Source organism: Tamandua tetradactyla, chromosome 18 (assembly GCF_023851605.1).
Source record: "Tamandua tetradactyla isolate mTamTet1 chromosome 18, mTamTet1.pri, whole genome shotgun sequence".
Classification (NCBI taxonomy): Eukaryota; Metazoa; Chordata; class Mammalia; order Pilosa; family Myrmecophagidae; genus Tamandua; species Tamandua tetradactyla.
Window position 1 is genome coordinate 67,070,540 of NC_135344.1, and position 23,836 is coordinate 67,094,375.

The 23,836-nt window shown below is 37.2% G+C and overlaps 1 protein-coding gene across 15 annotated transcripts in view; it reads right to left on the minus strand.

The window, feature by feature from the left end:
• The window catches only part of DLGAP1 (DLG associated protein 1), a 1,070,811-nt gene that overhangs the window by 217,827 nt on the left and 829,148 nt on the right, over window positions 1-23,836 (minus strand). For all 15 annotated transcript variants that reach the window (XR_013165255.1, XR_013165259.1, XR_013165262.1 and 12 more), the window contains one exon: window positions 11,367-11,544. Coding sequence is in view for 2 of the 15 variants with exons in the window: in XM_077135901.1 (XP_076992016.1) it covers window positions 11,367-11,544 (178 nt within the window). In the remaining 13 variants the exon portion in view is untranslated. The remainder of the gene's footprint in view (window positions 1-11,366; window positions 11,545-23,836) is intronic.

Genomic DNA, 23,836 nt, shown 5'->3' on the forward strand with positions numbered 1-23,836 from the left:
AATAAATTTGGTCCCTATTTGTAATAATTTTTAAAATATCAAAATAAGCTCATAGTTTTAAACATTATTTGATGGTTTTAAATTCACTTCAATTAATATCCTTAGTGAACTCACATTTTTCTAATACTCTGGTGGGGTCTCTTAAACTGGCTCCTGAGTTTTTTTTTGTTTTTGTTTTTTTTTATCCTGAGTCATCAAACTAGGAGTCTTTGATAGCTTCCTTGAGGACAAGTTACTGCAAATTCATCTTATACATTTCCTGCCCAGTTTTGGAATAGTCATTTATCCAAGAAGTCCTTTTTTTTTTTTTTTTGAGTGAGAAATGGTAATATGGGAGCATAATCTGGGCACTAGAGAGGTTCATGTTTATTGCTACTGGGTTAGCCATCGTTTCTAGGGTTTTCAGTGGGCTCAACGAGGCTATGAATGCATCTAATTTGAATTCAGGACTACAGGGTTTTATGTAACTCTTTCTATATTATATTTATACTTACATCTTTTTTCATACTAAAAATCCTGGTCTAAAGGACCCAAGGGAAGATAGGATTGGGACATTCCACAATCAATGCACAGCAGCCTCATTATAATAATTTTATACTACCACTGTGCAGATGATACTGAAAACAGCTAATTTGTTTTTTAAAAAATATTCTTTTCCTATTCTGTCCTGATTTTTTAAAGTAGTTGTGCTACATTTATGTTGTCAGAGCACATAACCTATATACTACACACTCTCTTTGGTTAACTCTTATTTAGTCTTGGGTCTATAGTTAACTATATTTTTAATGTTTGTCACTAGTTCTTATGTTTGGACATCTTGGCTGTCTAAAGCTCATTCTCTAGTAGATTCCTCAGGATAGGCTCATGGAAACAATACTCCCTGTGTCCATTATGTTTATAACAATTTGTGTCTTTTATATTTGGAAGTCAGTTTTTCTGGGTCTAAAATCTTTGGTTCACTTATTTTTCCTTGAGTATCTTAAAGTTACTTCATTTACTTCTGGCATAGATCATTCTTGTTAATTAAAGAGCCTGGCAACCTTATTTTTTTGATGATCTAAATTTCATTCTTTTTCAGTCACTTGCTCTTTGTTTAGAAGGCTCAAGGTTTTTAAATTTTAATTCTTTTTTTTAAAAATAAATTTCTTTAAGATCCCGTAATTTTACTAGAGGATGTTCTTGTATTGATTTTTCTGGGTCAATTTCTCAGGTATCTGTCATGCCCTTTCAATATGTAGTTTAAAATCATCTTTTTATTTTGGGAAAGTTTTCTTGAATTATTGTTTTTATTATTTGTTCTGTTTCTTTGCTTTCCTTTTTTCTTCAGGGACTTGTATCATCTGTAGTTTCAATCTTCTTTGCATGTCTTCAATATCTCCCTTTCTGTTGAATCTGTTTTACCTCTTCATTTCTTTTTAATTTGAAAATTTTCCTTCCTTTTTAAAATTCAGTTTTTCTTAGTGTATTAAACGTTACTTCATTTGCTCCTGTAATTCTTACAGTCGAGTCTTCATTGCTGAAGTAATTTTTATTTTATTTTTAATCTTTCCAGGGTTCTATGATACCATTTCTTCATTTTTGAAATTCTGATTTATATTTTTCTTTCACATGTTTTATCATTCTCTTAATGTCTTTTAGTTCATTTTGGAATAGTGTGTTACAGTTTTGATCTATTTCATGGGTATGCCTTTTTGGCATGCTTTCATTTGCTGTAGGGAAGTTATTCCGCTCTTTAATTTTTTTCTTCTAGTGACTTTGAATGAGATTTAACTCGTATTCTTATTTGTGGTTCATTTTTATATAAAACAGGTTTTTCTGATCTTGAGAGGGTAATGTATTCAAGATTTTAAACTTCTAAATTCACAGAGCTTCCCCTTGTAATGTTTGCTGTAGCCTTGCTTTCTGAGATTTCCTGGTACCCTTGCTCCCTCTCCTTGGTTTTTACCAGGACCTTCTCTTTTCTTCATTGCTACTGTCGTTATCTTTGATTCTACTTCCAATTGTTTCTTCTCAGGATTGGGCCCTGTCTTGGAAGGAAACCCTGTTTTTTTTGGTGTCAAGAGGACATATGAGCCAAGACTGCTCCAGCCTCTTCAAACCTTACTGCATCCCCTTGCATTTACCTGCTATTAATAGGTACAGACCTTCCCAGTTTCAGCAGCTGAGCTTTCATTGAATACCTGCTGTTTGTTTTTTCTCCAATACTCAGTTCCATCAGGAAAGCTTGCTTTCCTCTGCATCTCCCTGCACAGACGGGGTACAATTCAGTCTGATGCTTGTGGGTGGTTTGTTTCCATCTGCCTGTACTTTGGGTTCATGAGGATGAGTTTTAGTTTTTCTATTTAGTTGCTTTGTCTGCTTTTTATAAAGGGATTCAGAGAGATTAAAAAACTATGCTGTCAACATAACTCTCTTCCCTGAATCTCTTTAGTAGTTTTCTTAGTAACTATATAATATTGTAGAGTCTGACTATACAATAATTCACTTAACCATTCCTCTGTGGATGATGATTTAGGATGCTATGAGAAACATCTTCATGCATTTATCTTTACATACTGGAGCTTTTATTTCTCTATTATAGAATTCTAAAAGTAGGCTCCCTGTGCCAAGAGATATTTATTTTTCCTTTCTGTAGATTTTATACATTTACTTTCTAAAATAATTGTAGCAATTTACCCTCCAAACGGCTAGTCAGACAAAGCTTATTCTCCACATGGTCACCAGAACTCGGTGTTATCAGTTTTAAATTATTTTGCCACTATGCTGGGCAAAAAATGATACTGTATTGTTCTGATTTGCATTTTCCAGTCTGCTAGTGTACATATGAGCATCTCTTCCTATATTTATTTGCCTTTGTGTTGCTTTTCTCTGTGTTTCTGATACATAAGCTTTGCCCCTAAATTTGTTGAGTTGTTAATTTTTTTTACTAATTGATAGAGTATTTCAAGCAACTGGAATAGTAAACTTTTCTCTTAATTATTTTAAATATTCCCTCCGTGCTGGATTGAAAGGATTTATATACCCTAGAAAAGCCATGTTTTAATCCTAGTCAATCTTGAGGAAGCAACTGTTTCTTTAATCCCTATTCAATAACATAGGATTGAATCTTTTGATTGAATTGTCTTCATGGAGATGACACACCCATTTGTGGGTATTAACTTGATTAGATGGAGATGTGACTCCACCCATTCCAGGTAGGTCTTGATTAGTTTACTGGAATCTTTTAAAAGAGGAAGCATTTTTTTAAAAAACATTTTTATTGTATAATATAACATACATACAAAACAAAGAAATAACAAGCAAATTTTCAAAGCACTCTTCAGTAAGTAGTTACAGGACAGATCCCAGAATCTGTCATGAACTACCAAACGATCAAGAGGAAGCATTTTGGAGAAAGTTTTACAATGACAACCCAGCCATGAGAGGAGAGAATGATGAGAGCCAGAGCCCACGCCACCAGAGACCCTTGGAGATGAAGAAGGAATACATCCCGGGGGACCTTCATGAAGCAAGAGGCCTAGAGAGGAAGCTGGAAGACGTCGCCATGTTTGCCATGTGCCTTTCCAGTTGAGAGAGAAACCCCGAACTTCATCGGCCTTTCTTGAGTGAAGTTAATCTCTTGTTGGTGCCTTAATTTGGACATTTTTATAGACTTGCTTTAATTGGGACATTTTCTGGGCCTTTAGATCTGTAAACTTGTAACTTATTAAATTCCCCTTTTATGATATGAACTAACATCAGTGAGTGAACTTGGAGGATTTCAGTTAAGAATTTTATGCAGCTGTAAGACAGAATAAAGTTATGAAGTATGTAACAACATGGACAGATCTTAAGGACATTGTGCTCAGTGAGATTAGCCAAAAACAAAAGGACAAATACTGTATGGTCTCATGATATGAACTGACATTAGTGAATAAACTTGGAATATTGCATTGGTAACAGAGACCATTAAGAGTTAGAAATAGGGTAGATATTGGGTAATTGGAGCTGAAGGGATACAGATTGTGCAACAGGACTGATTGTAAAAATTCAGAAATGGATAGCATGATAATACCTAACTGTAATACACTGAATGAAGCTGAATGTGAGCATGAGAGAGGGAGGAGAGGGCTGGGGGTACAAATGAAATCAGAAGGAAAGATAGGCGATAAAGACCAAGATGGTATAATTTAGGAATGCCTAGAGTGTATAATGACAGTGACTAAATGTACGAATTTAAAAATGTTTTTGCATGAGGAAGAACAAAGGAATGTTGATACTGCAGGGTGTTGAAAATAGATGGTAATTCATATTTTAAAACTTTAACTTATGTGTGAGAATTAAAGCAAAAAATTTCATTTGGTACAAAATTTCTATTTTGACTACTGCATTTCCTAATATAACTTATGTGGATAGTTTAATTGAACATCATAAGTACATGGAACCTTGAGTAGGGTATGAGATCTTGTAGGTTTGTTCAGAGTGATGTCCTGATAAATCCCAGAGTGGTTTGAACAGTGAATAAAAAAGTATTTGCAAAGTCCCCTTGGGGAAATGGTGAGAAGGGGGAAAATTCAACTTTCCCATGTGGAGAATTCCTGATATTCTCACTAGCAGTGGGGACAACCAAAGCAAAAGACTGACCCCTCAATCTTGGGGCTTGTTCATATGAAACTTATCCCCGCAAAGGATAGGCTAAGCCTACTTAAAATTAGGCCTAAGAGTCACCCCCAGAGAACCTCTTTTGTTGCTCAGATGTGGCCTCTCTCTCTCTCTCAGCCAACACAACAAGCAAACTCACTGCCCTACCCTCTCTACATGGGACATGACTCCCAGGGGTGTAAACTTTCCTGGCAATGTGGGACAGAAATCCTAGAATGAGCTGGAATTCAGCATCAAGGGGTTGAGAAAACCTTCTCAACCAAAAGGGGGAAGAGAGAAATGAGACAAAATAAAATGTCAGTGGCTGAGAGATTTCAAACAGAGTCAAGATGTTATCCTGGAGGTTATTCTTATGCATTATATAGCTATCACCTTTTTAGTTGAGGTATAATGGAGAGGCTATAGGGAAATGCCTGAAAATGTAGAGCTGTGTTCCAGTAGCCATGTTTCTTGAAGACGATTGTATAATGATACAGTTTTTGCAAGTGACTGTGTGATTGTGAAAAACCTTGTGTGTGATGTTCCTTTTATCTACCTTATGGACAGATGAGTAAAACATATGGATTAAAAATAAATAAATAATAGAGGGAACAAATGTCAAATTTAGTAGATTGACATGCTAGTGATCAATGAAAGGGAGAGGTAAGGGGTATGGTAGGTATAAATTTTTTTCTTTTTCTGAATTGATGCAAATATTCTAAGAAATGATCATGATGATGAATATACAATTATGTGATGATATTGTGAGTTATTGATTATATATCAAGAATGGAATGATCGTATGGTAAGACTGTTCATGTTTGTATGTTACGTTTAAAAAATAAATAAATTAATTAATTAAAAAAATTCCCCTTTTAAAAAGCCATTCTGTTTCTGGTATATCTCACTCCAGCAGCTAGCAAACTAGAACACCCCCCAACTGTATTTTAACTTTATGATTTTTTTTTTTGCCAGACAGAAAGATTTAATTTTTAGTTAGACTATATGTCAATCTTTCACTTAATATTTTCTAGAATTCTTGTTTCACTAAAAATTACCATTCTCACCATAATACTATATATTATTCTCCCATTTATTTAAATATCTTTATTTTATTTTTTGCTTCAATTTAAAGTGCATTTGGATTTATTTTTTATATGGGATGAGGGAAAGGTTTAGTACTCTTTCTGCTATATTATGAGCAATTTGCCTCAGTTCTCTGAGTCTAACTTCCCTCAAATATAAAATGGGTATAATAACACCTACTTTAGATGGATGTTTTAAGGATAAGAATAAAACAATGTATAAAAATACATATTTTATTTCTAATAATAAAATATTAATTTTATTTCTAATAAAATATGGTAGGCACTCCATGGATGGTTGGTATTATTTTCTGAGAATGTGTTGAATAGTGGAAAGAATGAGTGGAAAGAAAGGGACAGACAAGTTTTCCAACAGTTTGAGAAGGAGTTCATAATTTAAAAAATAATCTTCAGTATAGAGTTGATGTGACATTAATGACATAAACATGCAAAAAGTCTAGCATATATGAGGTATTCAGTAAATGGTGAGTTTTAGATGGTGCCATTTCAATTTTTACTCCTATTATTATCAGCAATATTACTGCAACCAATATCAGCAGGCATTGAAATTTTCCAGCTGGGAATAAGGATTCACATATAAATGAAGAGACAGCCTATTTTGAACAGTCACAGTGAAGCTGCTGCTACTGAAACTGAGCACATTAGCTGGCTAGTCAAATTTATTTATTAGTGTAGAATAATGTAGAAACATTATAATGTGTGGCCAGACAAAATATATCTGTGGGCTTCCAATTTGCCATTCAGATCAAGATATTTAAGATAAGGGCTTGAAATAAATTAAGGCATAAATTAAGCTAATTTAGAAGTGACAGTTAAAGCCTCAAATATTTTTAAAATATCTGACTTTCTATAATTCTTTTCACAACTTCTTTAAATGTCCCCACTTTATTAGATGTATATACAATAAAAATACAAAAGTGAATAAACATATGAAGAGATGCTCAATGGGTCTCTGCCATCCAAACACAATCTTATTTTTAGGTCTTTTATTTCTAGGAGATATGAATGGCAGAAACAAACAATTTAGTTATTCTAGACCAATTTCTTGGCTTACAAAATTTTACTTTGATCTTTCTAAGAGCCTATGATGAATAACATCAAATTTTAAAAAGGAATAAGGAGTAATGCACTTTAATTATATACTTTTATGGGTGTTACTAATGATCTATAAGAGAGTATCTCCAACATCATAAAAGCCAACTCTTTTTTGAATAGATTAGAGTACATATGGTAGTATTCTTTGAAGAAGAAAGGAACTTTTCTCTTCTGAATAATGATAATGTTGCAACTGTATAGAAAGTTGGAAACAACTCATAAAAGTACTGGGTTACTTGAAAATTGGATATGGAACTAACAAAATGATGCATCACTAGGCATCCATTAAGGAGGGCCATTCTTTCTACATTTTACTTAAGGCAAAAGGATTGCACCACTGGAATTGTAGAGCTAGACCCAGCCTGGCATCGAGAAGCCACATGCCTGTCCAGCAATTTGTTGATGTCTTCCTAGACTGCTACTGGGAAGTAATGTCTCAAGGAAGGTCAGGCACATAGACTGTGGACTAGAAGCAGTCAGCTAGCGCAGGCACAGCGCCCTGCTATCCTGCAGGGGAATGACATGTTCTCCTATTTGAAACGTAAAAATCACAAAAGCCAGGAATGTGTACAAATATTTTTGCAACACAAATTTTAAACCCACTGAAGCATTCTGCAGGTATGACAGCTGGATTTATACACTATTTTACAATATCAGCAGACCTTGTGATCATTAGGCTGTGCAGAATAAAGATATGCTTAAAGAATTTCTAAATAGTGCTGACTGTGAAAAAAATAAGAACAAAACAAGTCCAAATTCCCTAATTAGTTTGCTTCTCCACTATTAAAATAAAGTAGGAAGAAGGAGGATTTCAAATTATAGACATCAGTTTGACATAAATAATTCACCAATTTCTATATGGTATTAATAAAGAGTATACAGTGAAAAAAAAAGAAGTCTTAATTTCAAATTGCACCAAAAAGAGGTGGCAAACGCTTCTCTGATATTTGGTATCATGTATATTTTTGGGCAAATGTAAACTAATATAAATAGTTAGGTGTGTGTGTTCTTGGAAATTTTTTAAAGTAAGGAAATGTGTAACATGCAAATATTTGAAGCCTGATGGCAGCTTTCTCGGGCTCTCTCCTCCCCTCTGCCCTGGGAGCCACTCTGTGGCCCCACCACTGCTCTTCAAGACTCCATTTACAGCAGAGAGCTCAGTTTTGATGACAAGGTCCAAGTGAGAACAGTGAGTCTATTTCAGGTCTGACTCTGACAGTTCAGAGATACATCAGAGCTCAGCTTACCATCTCCTCATTTTTCTCAAAACATTATTTGTTTCATCCATAACACCATCACCACCAACTATACCACAACCACCATTCACCACCATCCCATCACCACTACTACTGTAACCACCACCACCACCATCACAACTACCATCACAACCATCATTACCATCACCACCACAACCATCACCACCATCACTACAACCACCACCACCACCACCACAACCATCACCACCATCACTACAACCACCACCACCACCACCACAATCACCACCATCATCACTACAACCACCACCACCACCACCACCACCATCACTACACTCACCACCACCATCACCACCACCATCACTACAACCACCACCAGTACAACCACCACCACCACCACCATCACAACCACCACCACCACCACCACTACAACCACCACTAACACCACTACAACCACCACCACCACCACCACCACCACTACAACCACCACCACCACCATCACTACCATCATCACTACAATCACCACTACAATCACCACCACTACAACCACCACCACCACCACCACAATCACCACCATCACTACAACCACCACCACCACCACCACCACCATCACTACACTCACCACCACCATCACCACCACCATCACTACAACCACCACCACCACAATCACCACCATCATCATTACAACCACCACCACCACCACTACTATCACTACAATCACCACCACCATCACCATCATCACTACAACCACCACCAGCACAACCACCACCATCATCACAACCATCATTACCATCACCACTACCACCATCACTACAACCACCACCAGCACAACCACCACCAGCACAACCACCACCAGCACCACCACCACCATCACTACAACCACCACCACCACCACCATCACCACCATCATCACTACAATCACCACCACCACCACCACCATCACTACCACCACCATCACCATCATCACTACCACCAGCACTACCACCACCACCACCACTATCTACCTCACTGCATCAACTCTCACCTTGATGGTCAGTGTCTTCCAAACTAGCTTCTCTGATTATAGTTTCTCATCCTTAACAATCTTTCCTATATTTTGCTGCCAGATTAATTACTATGCACCATAGCTCTAATCATACACCTTTCTTGCTTGAAAGCTGAAATTTTTAAGGGATCTTTTATTAATCCCATTTCTAATAAAGTCCAGTCTCCTGGACTTGGAATACAAAGTCATTCATTATAAAATATCTCCAGGATAATTTTCAGATCTGCCATTGCTGCTTCTACAAATATTCTAGGCTCCAACCAAACTAGCGCATATATTATTTGTCAACTCTGGTTTAGGCCAGTGTTTCTCATAAAGCAGTCCAAAGACTAATTTGTTAGAATCACTTGGGGTATTTGTTAGGGTGCATGTTTCTGACTCCATTCCTAGAAGCTCTCTCTTTAGATTCCTGGGTATTTGGCACCTTTAGTCCGTAGGTTTGTGACATTTTTGACAATTCAGTGACCATAGAAAAAGTCCCATTCGACATCTGGTTATCTACACAACTCATAGAATGTTTTAAGGCCTAATAACATGAAGTATAATGCAACTGGCCCAGTGCCTGACCCAGTAAGTGCCTAATGCAAGATGCACGCCCTGTTAATTCCTGCCCCAATTTCTTCAGGGTGTTGTTGTGTTCAAGTAAATAATGCTTGTGAGAGCACTTATGTTTTTCTTATGCTTTCCATTACTGTAAGTTCTGGGGGTCAGATATAATGTATTACTCATCATCGAATAACCTACAAAAACTGGTTCAGTGTTTTGCACAAAAAATTTTAGCTGAATTAATGGTATGACATTTATTTTTTAAAACTGTGGCATACATTTAAATTCAGAGCCCCCAACCATCATTTAAGAAAATATCATCGTTTTCATTTCTCCCAGAGGAAGCCCCAGAGGGCCGTTCTGCCCCTTGGTGGCCACTGCAATGTGCTGGGTTGTGCCCTCCAAGTGCCACCGGTTCTCTCCTCCCCTGAGCTTGAGTGGCCCAGCTCTCTCACACATGCTTGAAGATGTTAGTTGAGAGACTGGAGGAGTCTGTGCTGAATACTTTGCATGCGTCATTAATTCACCAGTGCAGTTCTTGGAAGTGGGCGTCTATCCCGTTACCAAGATGCAGTACTCACCTAGAAATTCTGTTTAGGTAGAAGATCATGTCTTGTTCCCTGTGCCTGGGCCCTTGTCTTGATGATCTGCTTAATGCCCTAGTACTTTCTGTTGTTTTGTTCTGGATAGTTTTAGAGAGATATCTTCATACATCACAAGTTTATCCAAAGTGTATGATAAACGGCTCATGATATCATCCCATAGTGCCATCACAATGATAATTTTTAGAACATTTGCATCACTCCAGAAAAAGAAAAAAAGAAAAACCCATACATCCTATATCCCTTACCCTTCTCTCTCCATGCAATCTACCCAATTTTTTTTACCCCTTATCTCCCCCATTATTTATTTATTTATTTAGTCTCTTTTTTTTTGCTCACCTGCGCATACCCTAGATAAATAAGCATCAGCCACAAGGTTTTCACAATCACACAGTCACAATGTAAAAGCTATATAGTTATACAATCATTTTCAAGAATCAAGGCTACTGGAACACAGTCCAACAGTTTTAGGTATCTCTTTCTAGCTATTCTAATACACTAAAAACCAAAATGGAAATCTATATAATGCATAAATAACTTCCAGAATAACTTCTCAATTCTTATTTAAAATCTCACCCACTGAAACTTTATTTTGTCTCATTTCTTTCTTTCCTCTTTTGGTCAAGAAGCCTTTCTCAATGCCATGATGCTGGGTCCCAGCTCATGTCTGGAGTCATGTCCTATGTTGCCAGGGGGATTTATGCCTCTGGGACTCACGCCCCACGCAGGGTGGGTGGGGGTAGGCAGAGAATTCACCTGCTGAGTAGGCTCTGATGCTCTAAGACTTTTATGATTGGAATACTGCCTTGGTTTTGGCAGTGATTTCTATCCTGTCTTGCCAGCATTCAAGTATCTTAACACCTGAAGCCTCGCTCACGAACTCCTTCCTGACAAGTCTGCTGGTGCTGACTGACCACCATGAATTGCAAAGTTTCCCCTCCATGGTGCTTTATCCTTCTCCTTTCCTGGTAAGTAAGGCTGACCTTGACTGCTTGTTGCTGCCAAATTCCTGGAACACTGCTGGTGGCCGTTAGACTGGCCCTCCTGCCTGCTCCTCAGCAAGTGGCTGCCTCCCCCACGTCATGCCCTCTCACTCGTCATGAGCCCGAGCAGTCGGTGGCCCCTGGCCGCAGCTCACCTGGCTGATGGTGCTCATGGCGCGCATGTAGCTCTCATTCCTGGAGCGGAACTTTGGAGACGTGAGCAGACCTGCGGGGTCCAGGCTGTCCAGGCTCCGGTTGATGGAGACCTCGCTGACCGCCCGCAGGTAGCTGTGACTCCGGATCTGGAGTTTGGGCGAGTGCTCATTGGAAATTCTGGAAGAGAACGGGAGAGCGGGTGCATTTAGTCACACCCCAAAACAGGCAGAATGGGATGCGCGGCTCTGCCATTTACGTGGCCCACTAAGCCCTGGGGCCAACAACATAGATGCTCCTATGATTGCCCAATTCCCCCACTGTGTCTCAGAGGGAAAACTTTTGACAGGAAATCATTAAGGTTTGATGATATTAGAGAACATTTAAAATACTCTTTAATACATAAAATAATTGCTCTAGTCATGTTTTCCTAGGCATACCATGGAGGGAGATAATAGCAACTACTCTGCCCCAGAATTCTGCCTTTTGTAATTTGTAAGCCTTTTCTTTGTACTCATCATTTCTTTTCCATGGCCATCATTTTGTCTTGGGACTTTCTAATAATGGCAAATGTCTATATACACCTATCTCTAGTTCTGTCTGTATCTATCTATCTATATCTATCAATCTATCTATCTATCTATCTATCTATCTATCTATCTATCTATCTATCTATCTATCTATCTATCTAATCATCTCCATCCAGCTATGTCTATCATCTAGTTATCTAATCATATCAGTGTATCTAATCATGTATCTTTCTTCCTTCCTTCCTTCTCCTTCCTTCCTTCCTTCCTTCCTTCCCTCCCTCCCTCCCTCCCTCCTCCTTTTCTCTCTCTCTCTCTCATCTAGCTATCTTGGAGATTGGTTAGAATAAGTGCAGCCACCCATCCTACCATCCTACCAGTCATCTTTAACTAGCTCACTTAGTTGAGATTAAACTTAGTGAACAATCCTTATGTCTTACCCACTCAAAATGCACATATCTAAATCCTTATATATAAAAACAAGCCTTGGGTGGACAACAGTGGCTCAGTGGCAGAGTTCTCACCTGCCATGCTGGAGACCCATGTTCACTTCCCAGTGCCTGCCCATGTAAAAAACAAACAAACAACAACAACAAAAACCCCACAAGCCTTTACATACTTCATGCTTCTTTGGATTTTTTTTCTAAAATTTATTTAAAAATGATAAATGTAGGAAACGTTCACTGCAAAAGCCAACCTATCCAGAAGTGTATACAGCAGAATGTGGGTCTCCTGATTTCCTCTGCATCCCTGCCCTGTGTTCTTAATTTCACACTACTCATAGCAATTTGAGTGTATATTTTTCTCCACCATTTCTATCCATATATAAATGGTTTATTTAAACATATTTTTTTTGTAGGAATGATAAATCATATAGTTTCTTTAGCATTAAAAAATTCTCCAGATGCCATTTCCTCATCTCTCTCTCTTTTTTTGGGATAGATTACATAATTTATTTCCTTTTTCATGAAAAATTGTATTAGAGAAGTTGTAGGTTTACAGAATAGTCATGAATAAAATATAGGATTCCAATACGCCTTCCCATCACCACCATTTGCATTGGTGAGGAACATTTTTTACCATTGATGATAGCCCTTTTTTTGTAATTCTGCTATTTTTTTTTAACAGTAGTTACATTTGTTATAATTGATGACAGATTATTAATGTGGTACTATTAAATATGTCTGTGGTTTACATAGGGGAATTATTCCTGTCCATATTCCCAATCTATTATCATTGTTATTTTTTTCATGCATGTTTTTATTACTCATCTGATCACACACTGGATAAAGCAGGTGTCAGTCACAAGATTTTTACAGTCACATGAAAGTTATATCATTTTGCAATCATTATAAAGAGCAAAGTTACCGGATTACAACAATTTCAGGTATTTTCTTCTGGCTATTCTAATATAGTAAAAAATTAGCCATATAGCAAATCAGTGGTCATAATCATTTTTGTTAAATCCTAGCTTCTCAGTTACAACTCCTCCTTCTCTTTTGATCATTCTCTCAATCTTCAGGGACATCTGGGTAAAGACCATTCTAACTACTTTGTGCTAAAAAAGGGTCTTGACATTACAGAGTAGAAGAATGAATACTTCTACTTCTGGGTTTCAGGGCTTATCTGGCATAAGAGCCATTTGAAGGCTGTAAGTTTCTGTAAAAATAAATTTAACAGGTAAAACTTTATAGAGTCTTAGATAGAGCTCAGGGTATTCTTTAGGGTTTTCAGGAATACTCTTGGTTAGGGCTTGGCATATTGTGACAATTTGCAATATCTGGGTGAAGCTTGCATTAGAGTAGCCTCCAGAATGACGTCTCGACTCTATTTGAAATCTCTTAGCCACTGAAACCTTATTTTATTTAATTTCTTTTCTCCCTTTTGGTCAAAAAGGCACTGTTGATCCCATGATGCCAGGGCCAGGCTCATCCCTGAGAGTCGCGTCATGTTGCCGGGGAGATTTACATTCCTGGGAGTCATGTCCCACATAGGGTGGTAGGTAGTGAGTTTATTTGCAGAGTTTGGATTATATAGAGAGGCCACATCTGAGCATTAAAAGAGGTTCTCTGGGGATGATTGTTAGGCATAATTATAAGTAGGCTTAATTTTGCCATTATAGAAATAAGTTTCATAAGGGCAAGCCTCAAGAGGGAGGGCTTGGCTTATTAAAGTGGGAGTCCCTAATGCTTGAAAGAATATCCATAATTCCCCAGCTGGGAAAGCTTAATAGTTCCACATCTTTTCTCCAGTCCCTCAAGGGACTTTGCAAATACTTTTTTATTTTCTGTTCTGAATACTCTGGAATATATCAGGTAAATCCCAGTACTTTTAAAGGTTTGCTCTCAGATAAGATTCAGGGTGATTTTTCTTTCATTATTAGATTTCTGTTATTTGTGCTGTAATATTGCTTGTAATTAAAAAAAGTTGATAAAGGAAACTATGTATGCCCAACATTATATTATTTATCATTATTCTGGAGGGCCTAGCCAATGAAATTAGAAAATAAAAAAGAAATAGGGAATGTAAGTATCACAAAGGAAGTAATATACTTTAAGTATTTACATATATAATTAATTCTCTTGAAAAATCAAAGAAAATCACCTGAAAAACTAGTAGGACTAATGAAAGAAATTTCCAGAATAGCTAGATAACAAGGTAAAAATATGGATATTAACAGCTTGTCCATATACTGTCACTGCTAAATAAATTTTTAATTAAAAAATCCATTTAAAATGGAAAAGTGTCATAAACTAACTAGAAATTACAAAAGATAATGCGCCAGAATTTTATAAGAAAACTATAAAAACCTTATGGAAGGCAATAAACAATACCTACATACATGCAAAGGAAAATGATTTTTCTATATAGAAATACCTAATATTGTAAAAGATTAATTTCTCCCTAAATTAATCTGTTCATTTAATGCAATTGCATAGAAATCCCCAGATAATTAAAAAATGGGATATAACAACTAGATTTTAAAGTTTATTTGAGGCTCATATCAGTGTTATTCATAATAGCCAAAAGATGGAAATGGCACAAATGTCCATCAACTGATGAATAGATAAAGCAAATGTGATATATTCATACAAGGGGATATTATTTGGCATAAAAAGGAATGAAGTACTGATCCATGCTACAAGATGGATGAAGCCTGAAAACACCACACTAAAAGAAAGAAGCCAGAAACAAAAGACCATATATAATATGATTCCATTTATATGAAATGTCCAGAACTTATAAATCTATAAAGACAGAAAGCAGATTAGTGATTGCCAAGAGCTTCTGGGGGCAGGGGTGGTAGCAGTGGAGTTGGTGGGGGAATAACTAAAGGGTGTAGAGTTCTTTTTGGTGATGAAAATATTTGAAAATTGATCGTGGTAATGGTTGCACTACTCTATGACTATTAAAAACCCCTGAATTATATATTTTAAGTGGGGGAATTGTATGTTATCTCAATAAAGAAGTTATAAAAATTATGTGAGGCCTCAAAATAATTAGATTGACTCATGAAGGGAGTTTAGAGACAAGGCTAATGTGGATGAAACTAGAGAAGGGAAACCCGTCAGGAGAATATTGCAATAATGTAGGGAACAAGTGATCAAGGATTGTATGAAGCATCTGTGGCACATGAAGGAAGGAGAGAGATGTGAGGAGCCACATGATAACTAAATATGGAAGATAAACAAGTGGGTGAGGTCTAGGCTGAATCCTAGGTGTCTGACTTGGATACTTGGGTGCTAAGTGGAAACTTCATTAAATGGAGAGGGAGGGATCCGTGGAAAACACGTTCCATTCTGATCATACTTGGACCTGAGGTACCCAAATGTGGTCCCTATACTTAGAAGGGTCCTACAGTTGGTCTAATGCTTTGCTGTTATATCTTAAAATTCTTAATTTTTGCAAAGTGGACCACACTTTCATTTTACACCGGGCCCTACAAATTAAAGTAGTTGGTCCTGGACACACAAATGGAGGTACTTATAAGGTAGGGGCGTATATGGTTTAGGACCAGAGATGCTGCATATGTTCACCATCTAAGTGGCATACAAAGCCTTGAAGTTAATGAAGTCATCAAGAGAGCAGGTAAAGAAGGGCAGATACCAGGGGTGGGACCTGGGGAATAAGGAAATTTAAGGGAACAAATCCAACAGAATTAGCTTGAAAATGAAAATGAGATGGAACAGCTAAACATATAGGAGGAAAGCAGCTCAGTGTGGTCCAAAAGCCATGGGAGGAGGAAGTTCAAAGAAGGAAGGAGAGAGCCCGTATTTCAAATGCCACAAGTGGTCAAGTAAGATTAGAACATAAAAGCAGCAACAGAATTCAACAAATATGGAGTCTTCTGGTAAAAATGAGCAAGAATCAAGAAAGAAGAGACAAAATGCAGATGAGTCTTTTAAAAAGCTAGTTGGTGAAGGGAGAAAAAAAATTAGGGAATGGCTAGAGAGTAACGCTTATTCAGTGAGAATTTTAAAAAGTAAAATGTCTGTAAACAGCCCAAAAGACAAATAAATAAAGAAGAGGAAAAATGTCCTACCAGGTCTCAAAATATTCTTTTTTGGCTCACAATCACACATGAGAATTTCTAACAGAAAACCCAAGAATATTAATTGTATAGTGGACTTAAAAGTGATTATTTTTCCTCATGCTTTTCTGATTTTCCATATTTTCTATAAGAAAATATTACTTTTATCATCAGAAAATATTTCATGTTGATGATCCAACAATTGCTATTTACAAAACCCAACAAATGATCCTTTATAGGGAAGTGTATTCAGTTAGTGCAGCTGACGGTTGAACCCTTCTGATGTTAAATGGAAATCTGTTGCTGAAATCTATTGTTAACATTAGCGGCAGTAGCATTGTGATATATTTTTTTTGTATGCCTGGCTCAAGAAAACTGTACATTGGCTGTATATTTATAAGGAAGATTTCCTCTTCCTGTGAAGATAGTAATTTGAACATTTTAGATGAACAACAATCCCTTCTGTTCCATAGTTAATCTCTGACATACATCAGAGCGAGCTTTGAGAGATGTAATATATAGTTATAGCTAAGGTGATGCTAAAGATACTCCATTCTTCACCCTCCAAATACCTTCTCAGTAGCAATGTACTGAGTGTAAGACTGCACGCATTCTTAAAGCTTGTATATAATTACTTATATATAACAGCTAAAAAGACAGTCCCAATACTAAAACTTGAGAATTTGATTAGCAACCACTTTTTGCAACTGCACTGAAGGGAACAAATGAAGTGGATCTAGAACATAACACAAACAGCAAATCTCTTATGTATCTTACTGTTATAGATGAAACACTGATTGCTTTAGAAACGTCCCCTATGGATTCTTCAAGTGGCTGTCAAAGATGAAAATGCCTCCGCCAACTCAAACAAATATTTTCTATGTGCTATGCGCTATTACGGTGATTCGTTTTGGGTTGCTTTTATAAACATCTCCCCCCCAAATCCCAACCAAGAAACAAAGTAAAGAATTCCATTTGAGATCTCTTTTAAAAACATCGAGTCTGAGCTAGAAGCATTTATAACCCGAAGTTCACTTCCCCCTAGAACTTAGGAGTTAGATGAAGAATGTGCTTCTTTGGCGATTTTGTAACCTGAGCCAGAGCAATGATATTGCCGACATAAATGATGATGCTATTCCAAATGGTTATCGGGGCAGCAGCGGTGGTGGCTGTTTCATAAATGGTAGATATTAAAAAAAAAGCAGTGAAAGTCCAGTGTTTTGAAAAATGAGCGTCTGCTGGCGGAGATGGGGAAATGGGGGCATCATTGCAGCAATCACTCACCTTGACCACTTGTTATGAAACAAAGCACAATTTCAAAATTTCAAAGTGAAAAATCATCCAGAAGGGATTGAGCAGTTCTACTTTGATGAGTTGTTCCAGATAAAACAAATTATGCTTCGAATAATGATTCATACGCTAAATATTTTATGGAAATGTACTCCTTTACCTTGTCCATTTTGACAGCGGAGCCTATAGCTATCAGCATAAAGGGTACAGGATGTGGAAACACACATTAAAGAAACAGTCATTAAAGAAATATCAAAATGGGGTGCATTGATAGCCTTATCTTCACCTCAAAAGAAAGCTGTTATACTGAGAAGAAAGGGAGTATATGCATACTTTCAGAAATGTTAGCGCTTTTGTTATATTAATTACTTTTCAGTGTTGGCCTTTTGAAAGGATATTAATCTTTTGCCACTGTTCTCCACAAATGACTTATGCTAAGTTAACTTTTCGTGGCCTATAAGAACTGAGCTAAGAGTTTGGCCCGGCTGGCCTAGTAAGTCCCATTTATAATTGTGTCTCTTAAGTATGACCAAAGATGCAAGACTGTTAGGTGATTGTGAGGTGAGTCCCATTTATAATTGTGTCTCCCTTGGGTGTGACCAAAGAGGGGAGGCTGCAGGTGATTGTGAGGTGAGTCCCATTTATAATTGTGTCCCCCTTGGGTGTGACCAAAGACGGGAGGCTGTAGGTGATTGTGAGGCAACTACAGAAATAAGCTGGCCCAATGTATTAGTGTAGCTGCCAATACAAAGAAGAGAAGTGCCAATACAATAATACTCAGACCACAAAGTGTTAAACCAATACTCCAAAAGCGAACACAATTAACTTTTGAAATATATTATCAAAAATATGATTTAAAATTTTTAGAATATTTCTCCCAGAGAAGAAAATGCTTGCTTTACAGATCACTGAGCCATATGGCTGAATCTCTTGAAGCAATGAGCAATCGTACTAATGTTTGCACTCTAATTTCTGTTCTTTTTCTCCTTGACTTACTTAGAAAAGTATTAAAATTTAAGGTTAGTCTATAGGACCCAGAGGAAACAAAAAATTGCCTTAGGGATTAATCCATCTTTGCTCTATTTTGAAAATCAAAGCATTCTGGTATTGACCCTGACACTTTGATCAAATCACTCTCATAAGCGTTCACGACTTAGGTTGAGAAGCTTTGTATCGTTGGTCTTCAGTGTGGAAAAGAGCACTAGGTAGGGGATAGTGCTTGGTTTCCAGTTTCAGGCAATCAAACGCAGGGTACTTTACTAGTCAGTCTTCTTTAACGAAACTGGGTATATTTTCTTCTTAGCAATCCCATGTGCAATGCCTTTATAGTCCTTCTAAAAGTACAACTGTCATTACAGCTGTTCACAACGGGTAGGCGCCTCTTGACTTCCAGAATTACAGACTGAGAACCTCAGTGAATCCAAGTCTACCCAAAAGAAATCACAAAAATACTGGCAAAACTATCAAAATCAACCATTTCAGAACTCTGGAAACCAAAGGCAGAGAACAAAATGAAACACATATTTTTAAAGAAATCTACTGAACTCCAATAAAAATAGTGGGCCTGTGGTAATTTAAACTGGGGCTACTCCCATACTCCTGCAGCTGTACAGTAGAATACCTGTGAAAAGATACAGCCTCACAACCAGCGGTGGGGATGGACATCTTTTGAAGCTCCCTGGAAAGCACCATCCCCAGTGCCAATATTACGAGTCTCACAGCTCCCTGTATAAGCCCCATTCCCAGTACGCTAATGTCATTTGATAGAACCTGGAGCTCTGTGGAAAAACCCCATCCCCAGGTTTGAAAACAGAAGCTATTGGCTGAAATTGTTAACATCATAGCTGCCTAAGGCTGTAATTTAGGATGGGGGTAACAAAAGCCTGGCACAAAATTCAAAATAAATGAAAAAGGAAAAAAAAAATTAAAAGAACTTGTCAGCCATAGAGAAACTTTTGAAGCTCTGACATTCTTGGGCTCTAGAAGGCTGTGTCCATTTATAGGACTTTGTGTATGCCCAGGAAAGACCTGAAGAGAGGGTCCAGTTACTCACCTCTGGCTGACCTTGAGACCCTGCTCAAGCAGGAAGTGAAAGCTAAGGCTGATTTGTAAACTACCTGAAATGTAAGGGTGTGCTTTCACACACAGATACCCTTGGCAAAAGGTGGAAGACTGATTGGCTTAAGGCATCTAAAGAGTATATACTATAGGATAAAAAAATGTACTAGAGCCACACGGGACATTTTATAATGATAACAGGGTCAACCCATCAGGAAAACTGTTATAATAACAAATATGTACCTTACAACAGAGCCCCAAAATATAGGAGGCAAAACTGACAGAATTGAAGGGAGAAGTAGATAATTCAACCATAATGGTTGGAGACTTCAAAACTTTACTCTCAATATGGATAAAATATCTAAACAGAAAATCACCAATGCTATAGAAGACCTGAAAAACACTATCAATCAACTAGACCTAACAGACATCTGTAGAACATTCCATTCCACCAAATCAGAATATACAGTGTTCTAGTTTGCCAGCTGCCAGAATGCAACATACCAGAAACAGAATGTCTTTTTAAAAGGGGAATTTAATAAGTTGGTAATTTAGAGCTCTAAGGCCAAGAGAATGTCCCAATTACAATAAGTCTATAGAAATGTCCAATCTAAGGCATCCAGGGAAAGACACCTTGGTTCAAGAAGGCCGATGAAGTTCAGGGTTTCTCTCTCAAGTGGAAGGGCACATGGCAAACACTGTCAGAGTTTCTCTCTCATCTGGAAAGGCACATGGTGAACACAGTCAGGGTTCCTCTCTCATCTGGAAGGGCACATGCTGAACATGGCATCATCTGCTAGCTTCTTCTCCTGGCTTCCTATTTCACGAAGCTCCCTGGGAGGCATTTTCCTTCTTCATCTCCAAAGGTCTCTGGCTGGTGGACTCTGTTTCTCATGGCTATGTCATTCTCTGCTCTGCTCTCTCTGAATCTCTCTCATTCTCCAAAATGTTTCCTCTTTTATAGGACTCCAGAAACTAATCAAGATCCACCCAAATGGGTGGAGACACACCTCCAGCTAATCTAGTTTAACAACCATTCTTGATTAAATCACATCTCCAGGGAGATGAACGGATTACAGTTTTGAACCTACAATAATGAATAGGGATTAGAAGAAATGTTGCCCTTACAAAATGGGTTTAGGATTAAAACATGCCTTTTGTAGGGTACATACATCCTTTCCAACCAGCACACATAGTCTTTTCAAGTACACATTAATAGGCCACATACAAGGACATTAAAAAGATCTGAATCAATCAAAAGAACTGAAATCACACAAAGCATGTACCCTGATCACATTGGACTTAAACTGGAAAGCAACAATAGAAAGAAAATTTGGAACTCTACAACAATTTTGGAATTAAAAAATGCAACATCAGGAACAAACTCCTATAGATCCCTTACTATATTCTTTGTGGCTCTTCCTCTGAAAATGTTGGACACAGGGGCTAAATGTCAGCCTTATTTCAGGGAGACATTGCAATTGTCAAGTGCTATAGACCTGTTTCTTAGAGGCCCAGGATTCAGGGTGGGTGAAGGGAGCTGAGAAGGCAACCTGGGGGATTCATTACACGGAATTTAAAAAGTTACACGGAAATTAAAAAGTATTTTTGAATCAAATGAATATGAAAACCCAACATATCAAATGGATGCAGCTAAAGCAGTGCTAAGAGAGAAATTTGTCATTTTAAATGCCTGCATTAGAAAAGAAAAACAATATCTCAAATTAATAATTTAAGCTTTCATCTTATAAATCTTAAAAAATAAGAGCAAATTGAACCTAATGTAAGCAGAATATAGTCATTAGAGTGGAAAACAACGAAATAGAAAACAAACAAACAAAAAATCATTAATTGCTTTTGAACAAAAGTTTGTTCTTTGAAAAGACCAACATTTAAACTAGATTAACCAAGAAAAAAATGAGAAGACACAGATCACTAAAATTAGGAATGGAAGAGGAAAATTTACTACTGACCTGTCAGAAATTAAAAGGATTTTAAAGGAAACTAAATTCAACAACTTAGATGAAGTGGACAAACTTCTGGAAAATCAAAATGATCATAACTGACTCAAGAAGAAAGAAAAATTCTGAAAAGATGTATAACAGGTAAAGAAATTTAGATTGTAATTAAAAATCTCCCCACAAAGTCAAGCTCAGGTCAAATGGTTTAATTGGTGAATTATATCAAACATTTAAAGATGAAATAATACCAATATCCCAAAAACTCTTGCAGAAAACAGAAGAGGAAAGAACAGTTCTTAACTCCTTGTATGAGGCGAGTAGCACCCTGATACTAAAACCAGACAAAGACATCACAAGAAAAGAAAACCACAGATGAATAGCTCACATTAACACAGACATAAAAATCCTTAATAAAATATTAGCAAATGGAATCAACCCATATAAAAAGGATTATGCACTATGGCCAAGTTGGATTTATTCCAAGAATGCAAGGTTAACATTTGAAAATTGATTAATGTAATATACCATCGTAATAGAATAAAGGACAAAACCACATCATTATCTCAATTGAAGGAGATAAAGCATTTGGTAAAATCCAACAGCTTGTTCATGTTAAAGAATCTGAATAAACATGGGATAGAAGGGAACTTCCTTAACTGATAAATGGCATCTACAAAAAACCCCCGACAGATAACATTATATTTAACAGTGGAAGACTAAAGACTGAAGATCTTCCCCTTGAAATTCGGAACAAAGCAAAGATGACTGCTTGTTTTTTTTCCCTTATTTTTTAAATTTATTTTTCCATGTCCTGGATAAAAGGAGCATCAGACACAAGGTTTTCAAAATCACAGTCACACTGTAAAAGCTATATTATTATACAGCCATCTTCAAGAAAGGATGAATGCTCTCGCTACATCATTTCATCATTGCACTCGGGTTTCTAGCCACTGCAATCGGCAAGAAAATAAGTGAAAGAATCTCTACCCAAGGAAATACCGGATGTATTCAAAACTGATCAATGAAATCTGGACACTACAGCAAGCCTTGGTGTTGCTGTTTAACTATTTGAATGGTATTGAAAAAAAATGACTTGCGCTCTCTGGGATTCAGTTTTCTCATCTGAAAAATGAGAGAGCTCTAAATTTCTATGATTCTGTAGTAATGGTGACTTCATCTTACAATAACATTTTGATGGTATTATGGACATTACTGGCCAACAAGTATTTATGGAGTACAGCAGGATTCCAGATGCTCATACTGCCAGCCACATAAAATTCTTTTGCAACACCACATTGTTCCCTAAACATTCATTTTCCTTCTGCTTCTTAGGATTGTAACTTCCTAAAAGGATCAATTTCACTAAGCAATCAGCCCCATCAAAAGAGCCCAGCTCAGACACAGGGGAGACTTTAAAAGTTTGAGGATCAAACTTCAGGAACAAACTCCTATAGATCCCTTACTATATTCTTTGTTTTGCTTCCTCTGAAAATGTTGGACATAGGGGCTAAATATCAGCATTATTTCAGGGAGACATTGCAATTGTCAAGTGCTATAGACCTTCTGTTTCTTAGAGGCCCAGGAGTCAGGGTGGGTGAAAGAGAGCTGAGAAGGTAACCTGGGGGATTCATTGGATGATGCAACTTTTTATTTGCTCCAACAACTTACTCTGCAAAAAAAAAAAAAAAAAAAAAAAAAAAAAAAAAAGACTAATGTGGGTGGGGGTTGTTAATTATTCAAATAAGGAGACTGCCATAGAGCAGGTCTCACTATGTAGAAAGCCATATGCTACAAGCTGGGTAACCTGTTTTAGTTATAAAATGGGCCTTTTTTCAGATGAAGGTGCAGTGCTTTCCATAATTCATCAGATACAGAAATTATTAACAGAAAATGCAATTCCTCCAGTGTGCCAAACAGGGTTATTCATCATATTGAGACTCTTTTGACTCATGGGATTTCAAACGTTCTTCCCCCAGATTCTCTAGGCTGTGCAAAATCAGATTTAAAGCAAAGAAAAAAAAATTGCCTATCACTCACAACACATGTGCTTGATGTCAGGGAGGACATTTGATTCCTGCCCCCGAGAATGTCACAAGCATGCAGAC